Here is a 12,495-nt window from a genome sequence, read left to right on the forward strand (position 1 = left end):
TGAGTATGTCTACCAACGTAGCAACCTTGCCCTGCTAGAGAGACGACTGAAATGTCTGAGACACAAAAGTTTCCGGGGCGGGGGGAGTGGAGAGAGGAAAAAAAAAAAAACAGAAAGAGAGAGGGAGACTGAGAGTTAGGAGACAGAAACCCACACAATTTTAAAATGCACCTGCCTTCCCACAAGGTAGTATACTTTAGAATGTAACCACAGCTTCTTATTCAGCAAGCAAAACTGTATTTAAAAAAGGGATGCTATTTGTTAAATGAAGACATATTATTAAGGAGACAGTATCTGACTCCAATCAAAACATTATCATCATGTTTTCCTTACCTCACAAAACACACACACGCTCTTCATATGAATAAACATGCACATGGGTGGGAGAGAGTTACTCTTACCCCAGAAACAGGTTCTGCAACACCACAGACCCAACCTGTCTTTGTGTGGCAACGAGTGCATCTTGGCATGATGTTTGCTGATAGTCAAAGAACCCAGAGTCACCACTCAGTTGCCAACAACCTGTACAAGGAACTGCCGTAGGCAGGCCCCCGGGGATTTGTGCTTCAGTCCACTGGAGAACTCGGGCCCTCTCACCTGGCCAGGAGAACAAAGGCCCCTCGGCCTCACCGAGGTGACTAGTGGGCAGTCCAAGATGGACCGGGTCAGTGAAATGGCCCTTCTGAGCGCTTCCCTCTCATCTAGGAGCACACCAGCAGTTGAGAAGCTGGCAGGACCGGGTTTTGCCAGGACAAGCTCCAGAGGGTGAGGGCCGTGTTACGGTGGTTAATCAATGGCACCTGCAGCAGCAGCAGCAGCAGCATCGGGTGTGTCCACACCCTTCACTCACGATGACGAGTCTCTCCAGCCACTGCCACTGAGAACTGGGTCTTCCAGGGGAGAGAAGTGCCACCCTCTCTTGTCCTAGATCAGGCTGGCATCCAGGACTGAGAACAGAGTGCTCTGTCTTGCCGCAAACCCACTAGCAGATGCCACACCATGTGCCAACTTTATATTTACACCCCCGCTAGACAAAGGGGTCTTTATCTTCTCCCCGAGTTGGGTCTTTGCACTTCTGGGTTACAACAGAAAAAGAGGGAAATGGCCGAAAATGCAGAAGAGCAGAAAAGCCAGAAGGACCTGAGGGCATTCTCCCCGACCCCAGAGCTCTGAGCCGGCCAGACCGCGGGAAGCCGCCTTGCCTTCAGGGTGGGTGAGCGGCTCTGCATCCCTTACTGGGCGCCCATCCACCTTGTCTCCAGGGCAGTGGCAGTTCTTGGGAACAGCATCACAACTTCTACACACCTAAAGACCAGGGTTCCCCGAACTGCCTACCTCATGATTCGAAGGGGAATACAAATTAAGTATGGCCGCACACCACAATTCCCTATACACCATTAAGACAGCAGGGCTGGAAAGATAATGAGTCCTGTAGCCAAACCAGGAATCTTAACAGAATTATACACCTAAGTATTTTTTTATTTATCATTATTATTGTTTTTTTTTTTTTTTTTTTTTGGTTTTTCGAAGTAGGGTCTCACTCTAGCCCAGGCTGACCTGGAATTTACTACATGGTCTCAAGATGGCCTCGAACTCACAGCGATCCTCCTCCCTCTGCTTCCCGAGTGCTGGGATTAAAGGCGTGCACCACCACGCCCGGCTCGCGTAAGTATTTAGTAACTACAACTGCTGCGCGAACTATGGTTCTCATCAGCTCTCCTGGCTTTGCTCTTCTAGCTCAGGCCACAGTGTTAGCTGCCACACATTTCCCTCAAAAAGAGGGGGGGAACTGACAGTGACCCTCCCAGCACTGCCAGGGGACACCGAGCAGTTTGTCCCATCCTGAGCCCAGGAGGACAGCCTTCCACATCCGAAGCCCTTGCTTCCTAGCCAGGGCGGCGACATCAGGCTCTGTGGAAGAGAGGCGGGCCGCAGCCCCCGCCTGCAGGCCACTCTGCCCTGCTCCAGCAACCCTAGATTCTTACTCGACTCTTCTCTCTACCTGTTGGAGAAACCCAACAAGGCCCAAATCAGGATGGTCACCAGGCATGGCCAATGTGACTTGGGAGGCTGAGGTAGGAACATCACCCAAAGGGCGGAAGCCAGGACTCCAGAGTGGGCAGCACAAGACTGAAAGCCTCACATGTTGGCACCTGAGAAACCACCTCCTGCACGGGCAAGAGAACGAGGTTTCCACCAAGGTCACACATCTCACAAGTATCAGCCCTGAGACACGGACTACTTGACAAATTGTTTTATTATTTTTGCATTTTATTTTTGTTTACTTGGGTGGGGAGGCAAAGAATGAAGAATGAGAAAATGAGAATGGGTGCGCCAGGGCCTCCAGCCACTGCAAACGATGTCAAGACGCCTGTGCCACCTTGTGCATCTGGCTTATGTGGGTTCTAGGGAATCAAATCTGGGTTCTTTGGCTTTGTAGGCAAGTACCTTAACCACTAAGCCCTGTTTTTTTTTAATTTTTATTTATTATTTGCAAGGAGAAAGAAAGGAAGGGAGAAGAGAGAGGGAGAGAGAGAAATGGGCATTCCAGGGACTCTTTCCACTGCAAATGAACTTCAGATGCACGCACCACTTGGTGCATGTGGCTCAGTGTGAGTACTGGGGAATTGAACCCAGGCTGACAGGCTCTGCAGAAAGTGCTTTTAACCGCTGAGCCATCTCTCCTGCCGTGTGTGTGTGTGTGTGTGTGTGTGTGTGTGTGTGTGTGTTAAACAACTTTATTAGCCTTATGTAGAAACCATAGCAGTTTGCTTCTTTCATTCAAGCTAAGAAGACGTATGTTCAAGGGACAAAGAAAAAAAAAAGACCACAGGACCCAGACAACAACCAACTTCCAATGTTACAAAAGAACAAGCAAACAAAAACAACTCGATTCCCCAGGACCCACGTAAGCCAGATGCACAAGGGCGCACATGCATCTGCAGTTCCTTTGCAGTGGCTGGAGGCCCTGGCTCGCCCATTCATTCTCATTCTCGTGCGCGCCCCCCCCCCCCCCCCCCCCGCCTCTTTCTCTGTGTGTCAAATAAACATTAAAAAAAAAAAAACTCTTGACTGTGACTCACTCTGCAGTGACTCCAAACTCCCTAATGTAAAAATCATTCGACCATTTCTTGAACATACAAATTCCCAGACACCATTCCTGGCCCACGGAATCGGGCTCTCCAGAACACCGTGGCATTCTCTCCGTAAGAAAAACGTTATTCTCCCCCCGGGGCCCCTGGCCCTGGGAAGGGTCTCTGGACACACAGGGCTGAGCGCTCACCCAGCAGCCGTCCCACCAGCACCCTCATGCCCCTCACAGGCTCCACTCCTCTTACAGGCAGTGGGTACTTAGTCACCCCTGTTGAGGCCATTAGCAACATAGAGCTCAGGACACTGTGGGACAAATTCTGGAGAGGAAGCCAACCGTGTGAATCATAAAGGGTCAGGCTCCAGCTAAACGCGAGAATTAAGGGCACAAGGACGGCCGCCTCACCTCTGGTGGGAGCGTCTATCTCCAGCAGACGGAGGTGTGCACAGACTTGACCGCGCTGTCAACACAGAGCAGACCCGGCACAAGACGATCAATGGACTCTGGGTGCTTTAGGGTCCCTGCCAGCACATACCACAACAAAAATGAAAAAATTCAGCCACCCCGAAAGCAAAAACAAAGGCTGGCATGTTGGCATGGTGCCTTGGCATGCATGCTGTAATCCAGCCCTCCAGAGGCTCAGCAGAAGGATCAAGAGTTCAAGGCCAGCCTGGCTCACACAGGGAGCCCTTGTCTGAAGGGGAGGGAAAGGGAGTAGCATGGAAGTCTGTAATGGAGCAGGCTTTCAAGGGACACTCTACCTTCAAAGGAGGAAGCATCGAGTCATGCCCGACTCACCACCTCCAACAAAAGTCACAGAGGAGGCAGAGCGAGAGTCACAAGTGCTCAGCCAAGACCTGCTCCTCGGCTGTAAAGTGGGCGTGTTCTGTAGACAGAGAAGGGATGTGTGTGGTGGAGTTTCAGAGAGCACTCTGCTGCACAGGTTATCTCGGGTATTTATTTATTTATTTATCACATCCTACCTTTAGTTTAGTTCTTTTGTTTTGTGTTGTTCTGCTTTGTCTGGTTTGGTTTGGCAGTGATGTTCTGGGACTTTTATGAGAAAATATATATACTTTATTCACAGTACATACCCTTAGTCTAAGACAAGATTGCAATACCAAGCTTAAGATGAAAAAGCTGAAGAAGATCAACAAATTAGCTTGAATGTCAAAACTACTGCAAAATCACTAGTCCCTAAATAAAACAACAGTGAACGAAACAGCCGAAACCATCAGCCTATGGCAGTAATTCAGGAAGCAGCAGGGGAGAGAGAGGTTTGGGGAGGGTCTTCAGAGTGAGATTCCAAAGTCAAAGTGACCTTCATAACCAGAAGGAGGTGATCAGAAAAAAATGCCCACACACTGAGAGAGGAAAATGACAAGTTTAAGCCGAGCATCTGAGGAAGGGGAAAATTTGGTTTTTCCCCAAATGAAAGGCAAGCAATGACTCTTACAAATGCAACTTCAAAGCTGCCAGGAGCTCCACGGTGGTGCAGGATAAAGGAGGACAATCACCTCACTCTGGAAAGTTCACCTGAGCCCGTGTTCACAGGGGGCTTGCTGGACGTCAGGGCACTGTGAACAGTACAAAAACAGACACAGCTTCTCGCCGGAAGCACACATTAGCATCAAGTACTTAAGGATGGCATGTGCTTGTGTGTGTAGGCTCATCTGTGCATGAAATAAAGGCAGTGTGGAGAGGGAACGAGACCCTGGACTTGAGGCCCAGAAAAGAGAAATTCTATTCACCACTCTGCCACTGGCTCGTGACGATGGACAAGACCATCAGAAATGGAGGACCAAGCACCAACTCTCCTACAAGGTCACCAAACCAATTAATAGCAACCCTGGAGGAGAATTCTGGTCTGCTGGCTCCTAGTTTAGTAACTTTTCCAAGACACTTATACACATGGCAGTCTGGTGAAGAAAGAAAAGCACAAGAAAGTAAAACCTTTTGCTTTAAAGCTATTTGGAGGGCTGGACAGAGGGCTTAGTGGTTAAGGTATCTGCCTATGAAGCCAAAGGACCCAGGTTTGATTCCCCAGGACCCATGTCAGCCAGATGCACAAGGTGGTGCATGCTTCTGGAGTTCGTTTGCAGCAACTGAAGACTCTGACACACGCATTTTCTCTATCTATCTATCTGCCTCTTTCTCTCTCTCAAATAAATAAAATTTTAAAAATTTTAAGTTATTTGAAGAGAAAGAAAACAAAAGACCTGGAAATTCCAGAAAGGATGACTGAAAAGGGAATGGCTCCAACTGAGCTTTCCAGATAGAAATATCAAGAAAGGAACCACTTAAACATGAAATAATGACATAGTCTCTTGCTACATTCTTGTTCAAATCATGCTTGAGGGATGGGAAGATGGCTCAGTGCTTAATTAAAGACACTTGCTTACAAAGCCTATAGGCCAAAGGTTCAGTTCCCCAGTAACCAGGCAAAGCCAGATGCCAGAGTGGTCCATAAATCTGGAGTTCATTTGCAAAGGCAAGAGGCCCTGGCACACCCATTCTTATTTTCTTTCTCTCTCTTTCTTTCTCTCTAATAAATAAAAATATGTTTAATACTGCCTTGGAATTTTCTTAATCTAAAACAATTTTGGGCAAATACATAAAGAATTCAAAGTGTGTGTGTGTGTGTGTGTGTGTGTGTGTGTGTGTGTATACATACATATATATATATATATATATATATATATATATATATATATACATATATATATGATGTTTGAGAAATAAATTGTAACAGAGGAAGCTAAAATATCACTCTAACACATGAAAGATGAAAAATAAGTGACATATACTATAGCTTGTATTGAAGCAATTTCTAAATTCCTTTATAGTAAGAAGAGATATCACTAGGACAGCTAGTTAAGACTGAGTCATTGTAGGAACTGAAGAGATGGCTTAGCAGTTAAGTTGCTTGCCTGGTAAGCCTAAGGACCCAGGTTCAATTCCCCAGTACACACATAAACCAGATGCACAAGGTGGTGCACACATCTGGAGTTTGTTTGCAGTGACTACAGGCTCTGGCATGACCATTCTCTCTCTCTCCCTGCCTCTGGAAGGAAGGAAGGGAGGAAGGGAGGGGAGGGAGGGAGAGAAGACTGGGTCATCATAGGAATTATTAAAATTGAGAAGATCTCATATACCACCTGAAAACAGATAAAATGGAATTAATCAGTGAGTCCCAACCAGGTCACTGTGTCGGATTCATTTATAAACCCTAAATATATATAGACAGACAGACAGATTGAGTGATTGATTCTCAGGCCTGTTGCCTCGGCATGACTGAGTGTCACTGCAGAGACTGTGCTGAGCAGGACTCGGGGCTCTGTTCTAGCACAATGGAAGGGTAGGAGGGAGGACCCCTAGCAGTGGCAAAGAGTGGGAACTATATCAATGCAAATTCTGTGGGCAAAATAAAATTTCTGTGGGTGTGATATTTTTAAAATGTATTGTGTAAGGCTGCTCTGAAGCATCCAAGCATATCCCACTGAATTTAGACACTTCTGAAAAGTCCTTAAGTCCCTGGCAATCCAGAGTAAGCAAAAATTATCCCCTGGTGCACTTAAGAAGTTTCCAGGAAGGGGCACTGAAGTGGGAATGGGTACAAGGATGCCAACAAGACACGATTAGGTGTTTTTAAAAATCAAAACATTACAGGCTGGTGAAATGGCTTAGCAGATAAGGTGTTTGCCTGAGAAGCCTAAGGACCCAGGTTGGATTCCCCAGGACCCATGTAAACCAGATGCACAAGGGGGCGCATGTGTCTGGAGTTCATTTGCAGTGGCTGGAGGCCCTGGCGTGCCCATTCTCTCTCTCTCTCTATCTGCCTCTCTCAAGTAAACAAATTAAAAAAAAATCAAAGCATTAGGACTTGGTGCGTTGTAGTTCAGTTGGCAGAACAAGGCGTGCCTCGCATGCATGAGGTCCTGGGTTCAACTTCCAGCACTTATAAACTGGGCATAGTGGCACATGCCCGCAACCCAAAGAGACTGCAGAGTTCAAGGTCGTCCTAGGCTACAAAGTCAGCTCAAGCCTCAAAGCATAGGGGGGAAAAAGACTACAACCAATCATTTTGTCCTCCTCCCCCAAGAAATAGGGTAAAGATAGAACAATGGAAAATGGTTACAGAATAAATTTCAACTCCATCTGAAAGAGGGGGGGAAAAGTTTTCCGTGGATATTTTTTGTTTTAAAGCAAAAGACTTCAGCTGAGAAATTATCTAGGATGCAGCAAACCAAGGAGTCACTCCCATTGCAAAACCAAAAGAGAGGGGGGAAAAAAAAACAGTAGATACAAAGGGTGGTCCAGCGTCTAGACTGACAGCTCCTGGCCCCAAGAACTCAGTGGTGCTTAAGTTAACAACTGGCCACAGGCCAAACACAGGGAACACTGAAGTTTGGGAGGGTGTGTGATAATTGGTACCTAGGCAAAACATATCACAACAGATCAGAAGATTCACTGTTAAGACGCTGAGAAGATCTCTTTGTACCAAGACCTTGAATCTTGAATCTCTTCTATTACAACAGTTTACGGCATCTAAAGAACACTTGTTGAAAGTCAAAATGTCTAAATCCTATCTTCCCAGCCAACTGGAGCCCCTGACAGCTCATGAGAAATCGCAGTGGTTCCCCAGAGCATAAGTGGAGGATGCACCGGGGTCCTGGGAGAGAAGCCCACGTCCTACTTCTGACATTAGTCTTGAATCACTCAGCACTTACATCTGCAAAATCATCCCGTCCTGTTTATTATTCCTCACAGTTCTCAACCTAAATAATTTCCAGCCCTATTTCAGATCAAAGTTATTCACTACCTAGAACAAGTCCAAGGATTATGATCTTCAGACTATCTAAACTGACCCTAACACTTTGAACTCAAAGAGAAAAAAAAAAAAAAAAAAAAAAAAAAAGCTCCCATCACACGAGTTTTCATTAAATGTTCCAGAAACACAGTTTTGCTTCACAGTGGCACACAGCCTTCTGGGTCTACTTCTGAAGTGCTCAGGGACCAGGCAGTGTATGAAAAGTGAACCTTTCGAAAAGTATCTGGCTGGTGTTGAACAACCCCGGGACGGTTTCAGGTGATAAATAACGTGGTTCTTTTCTGAACATCTGTGATTGGCATGTTCGCTGCCTGTTAGCACTGAACAAAGACCACGCTCTCCTCAAGTTCACTTTCTGCTTTGAAAAGAGATGGTAGCTTTTTGGTAAAGGTAAAAATCTTAATTGAGATTGCGCTGGAGGACCGGGGAGGGGGGGTGACGGGGGGGGGTTCCCTTCCAGTTCAATAAATATGCACAAGACATCATCCCACTCTAGAAGTTCAGAATTCAAAAAGAATAAAACGGAGCCCCGGCCCTGAAAAGATTTTCCTGAACACCTTTTCGAGTGCTATGGGTTTAATAAACATTCTTTTTAATTAATCCTATTAGCTGGGCAATTTCATCCCCATTTTATTGGTGAGTTAATATAGCACATCTGAAACCGGGATTACAGAGCAGGCATCTCTCCATGAAACATTCCAAAGAAATTCAAATTCTCAAAGAGTGGGTGGGGTGGGTGAAAGTATGATTCGATTTCCTTTCCTCGCTCCCACCGTGTTAGGAATATAAAGAGATTTTATTTTACTTTTTTTTTTTTTCTCGGAATCGAAGTCTCCCAACTTTTCTTCGCCCTCCTCTCCCCCACCCACCCACCCACCCACCCAAGCCCAAAGAGCAGCCTCCGTGCTCCGTGTGGTTGGAGGTCTTGGGGAATCATCCCACCACATTCCTGGATCTGGACAAGGGGTGGGAGTGGAGATTGGGGAGGGGGGGACTGGAGGCGCACAGCTCCGCGCCTCGGCAAGAATCACATCAGTGGAGGAGGTTTTTTTTTTCTTTTCTTCCTTTCTTTTCTTGAATCATGTGGCTCAGGCTGCAGCCACACTAGTTTCCCCACCGCTCCAGATGCCTCCTCCACCTTCCGAAGACACACACGCACACACACACATGCACACGCACACGCACCCACACGCCCGGCCCCGCCACCCCGGGATCCGAATGTCAAAACTCAGGCGCGCCCGGAGACCAGGGTTCGACTCCGGCCTCCACCTCCTCCCCCCCCCCCCACCACCACCACCACGGCCCCAGCATGCCTGCTCGGCCCCGACCCCACGAGCCTCGGAAAAGGTCTCGGGAGCTCGCCTCGCCCCGGGGCCGGGGGATGGCGGTGGTCGTCGCTGGCCCGGCTGCCCAGCTCCCCCCACACACCCACCCACCCACCCACCCACCCCGGCACGGCGGTGGACCGAGGCGCCCCGGGGACTCACCGCGCACGGGGGCCGCTCCGCACAACCACAGCGCCAGCAGCGCCCACGGCCCGGCGCCGCGCGGGGCGGGCATCTTCTCCTCCTCCGCGACCCTCCACCGGCGAAGAGGGACTCCCTGCTCCCGGTCCTTCTCCTCCTCGACCTCCTCGGAGCCGGGCGCTCGTGCGCTCCGGGACTTCTCCCCGCGCCACACAGCTCCGCTCGAAGGCGCTGCGAGACCCGGGCCGCCCCGCCGCCCGCCGCCGCCCGCCGCCGCTTCCCTCGGCCGCCCCGCCCGAAGTTAGGCAGAAACTTTTTCTGTTCGCCGTGCAGCCCAGCGCGCTCCTCGCGTGTATCCTTCCGCTCCGCGAGGCCACGCCCCCTCAGCTCGCCAGGCCCCGCCTCCTAGCGGCGAGGCCACGCCCCTGCCCGCCGAGCCCGCTCCGCGGAACCACGCCCCCTACCCGCACGGCCACGCCCCCTTAGCTTGCGCGGCCACGCCCACCGGCTCGCGCAGCCACGCCCCCTGCCCGCGCGCAGCCAGAGCACCCAGGGGCTTGCCTCCTCCTCCTCCTCCTCTTCTTCCTCCTCCTCCTCCTCCTCCTCCCGGCTCGCTCGCTCGCTCCCTCCCTCCTCCTCCTCCCCACCACCAGCAGCAGGAAGAAGCGCCGGCCGAGCCCCGCGGAGGGATCCACAGACCCCACCGGTGCCTTGGCCCGCGCCGGGGCTGGGCTTGGCTGGCCTCTGAGACGGGGGCGGCTGCAGGACTCTGCACTTCATCTCCCCCGCGACATTCACACACACCCCCCCCCCACACACACACCCGACACCCCACACTTCGGGGAGGGAGAAAGCGGACCTCCTGCACCCCCACCCCCACACTGCCAACTCCTTAGCTAAATTGGGATGACTGAGTGGCGAGCAGACCTTTTCGAGGGCTGTCGAAGAAGGAAACGGGGTGGTGGGGGTGGGGGTGGGTGGGATGGGGTGAGGGGGTGCTCAGGCGCCTTGTTAAGAACAAGAGCCGTTCCCTCCAGGCGGCGGGGCCCCGGCGTTCGTTCACTCGTGTGTGCACGCATGCATTCATTCATTCTTCAGCTCATTTAGTCCGGCAGGCACGCTGAGCTTTGAAGCAGCAGCGCGCGTGCACACCGAGCCGCTCGCGATGGACCGAGCCTCTGCTCTTGGGCGCTGGGGCGGTGCAGGGAGGCTTTTCTTGGGCAGGTACTGCATGACGCCCAGATGTTAAAGTCAAGGGGCTGGGAAGATGGATGGCTGGGGGGTGGGGTGGGGTAGGTGCTTGCCTGCAAAGCCAAAGGACACAGGATCGATTCCCCAGGACCCACGTAAAGCCAGATGCGCACGGTGGAGCATGCATCTGGAGTTCGTTTGCAGCGGCCGGAGACCCTAGTATGCACATTCTTTATCTGCCTCTTCCTCCCTCTCTCTCTCTCAAATAAAATATTTTTTTAAAAAAAAAGAGAGAGAGAGAGACTGAAGAGATGGTTTAGCAGTTAAGGCATTTGCCTGCGAAGCCTAAGGACCCAGGTTCGAATCCCCAGGACCCACATAAAGCCAGATTCACAAGGTGGCACATGTGTCTGGAGTACGTTTGCAGCTGCTGAAGGCCCTGGAGCACTCATTCTCTCCGCCCCCCCCCCTCAAATAAATAAATAATTTTTAAGTCAAGTGTGTAGAAGAAAGAGGGACCAGCCAAAGATACCCATTGTAACACTGTCATAGATAATAACTGCGAGCAACTAAAATGCGCCAGGATCAGTTAAGACGAATGCCTTGAATTCAAGGAAAATGACAGAATGGAAAGAAATGGATGGTTATGGACAAAATATTATGAAAAGCATGAGTTGGAGTCAAAACTATGTGACTAACTGGACGTGGAAGTTTTGTTTTGTTTTATTTTTTCGAGATAGGGTCTCACTCTAGTCCAGGCTGACCTGGAATTCACTGTGTAGTCTCAGGGTAGCCCTGAACTCACAGCAATCCTCCTACCTCTGCCTCCTGAGTGCTGGGATTAAAGGCGTGCACCATCGCGCGGGGCCTGAATGTGGAAGTTTTCAATGTTGTCAGGACTGGAAATGCTACCCCCAGTACCTGGCTTCTATAGGACAAAAAGTCTCCAAACTTCCAAAAACAAAAACAAAAAAAAAATGGTACATGCAGCAGCTTTTCCTCCTCCCGCCTCATCTCCTATCCTCCTTGCCCCCACTGTGAACTTTACACAATACCAGTATTGAATGACTTGACCAAGCATAACTTGGCTGTTTCAGACTCTCTACCTTCTGTTCCCTTGGCTCAGAATGACTCTCATAGCTCCCCTCCCCCCACCCCTCCTCCACTTGATGAACTTCTAAGCTTTTGGAAGAAGATTCTGCCGACTGTAACAAATTCCTACCAGGATCCAACAGTCTCTCCACTGTGCCACTTCTTTATCTTACAGCAATACCTATTTTTCCACACAGGACTATTTGTATTTCTGTCTGAACCAGAGTAGAAAGCCTGTATTCATCCTCAGAGTCTATCACACAGGAGATGCTGAACTAGGATGCAAAACGACACTAAGCAAGGTCAAACCAGTGTGAGCGCAGGCGGGTGAAATCCTAAAACTGCATTCCAATAGCACCTTAGACCACTTAGCAAGTACTGTTACTGGAAATGGTCCCATTTAGATCCTACAAAGTGCCTGCAAAAATAACCTAACTTGAGGCTGGAGAGATGGCTTAGCAGTTAAGGCACTTGCCTGGGAAGCCGAAGAACTCATGTTCAAATCTCCAGGTCCCACCTAGCCAGATGCAGTGACACAAGCATGCAACGTCGCACATGTGCACAAGGGGGCGCACACATCTGGCGTTTGTTTGTAGCAGGCTGAAGGTGCTGATGTGCCCATTCTCTCTCTCTCTCTCCCTTTCTCTCTCTAGCTCTCTCTCTTTTGGTTTTTCGAGATAGGGTCCCGCTCTAGCTCAGGCTGTGCAGTCTCAAGGTGGCCTCGAACTCACAATGATCCTACCTCTGCCTCCCGAGTGCTGGAATTAAAGGCATGTCCCACCACACCCAGTGTGTGTCTCTCTCTGAAAAAAAAATAAATAAAT

General features: G+C 49.8%; 1 protein-coding gene across 1 annotated transcript in view; it reads right to left on the reverse strand.

Annotated features, from left to right (window-relative positions):
• Positions 1-9,595, reverse strand: part of Notch2 (notch receptor 2) — a 142,168-nt gene extending 132,573 nt beyond the window's left edge. Inside the window, exon 1 of the mRNA XM_045138510.1 lies at positions 9,410-9,595. Within this exon, the coding sequence (XP_044994445.1) occupies positions 9,410-9,482 (73 nt within the window). The 5' untranslated portion in view covers positions 9,483-9,595. The remainder of the gene's footprint in view (positions 1-9,409) is intronic.
• Positions 9,596-12,495: the final 2,900 nt, after the last annotated feature.

This window comes from Jaculus jaculus, chromosome 19, assembly GCF_020740685.1.
Source record: "Jaculus jaculus isolate mJacJac1 chromosome 19, mJacJac1.mat.Y.cur, whole genome shotgun sequence".
Taxonomy (NCBI): domain Eukaryota; kingdom Metazoa; phylum Chordata; class Mammalia; order Rodentia; family Dipodidae; genus Jaculus; species Jaculus jaculus.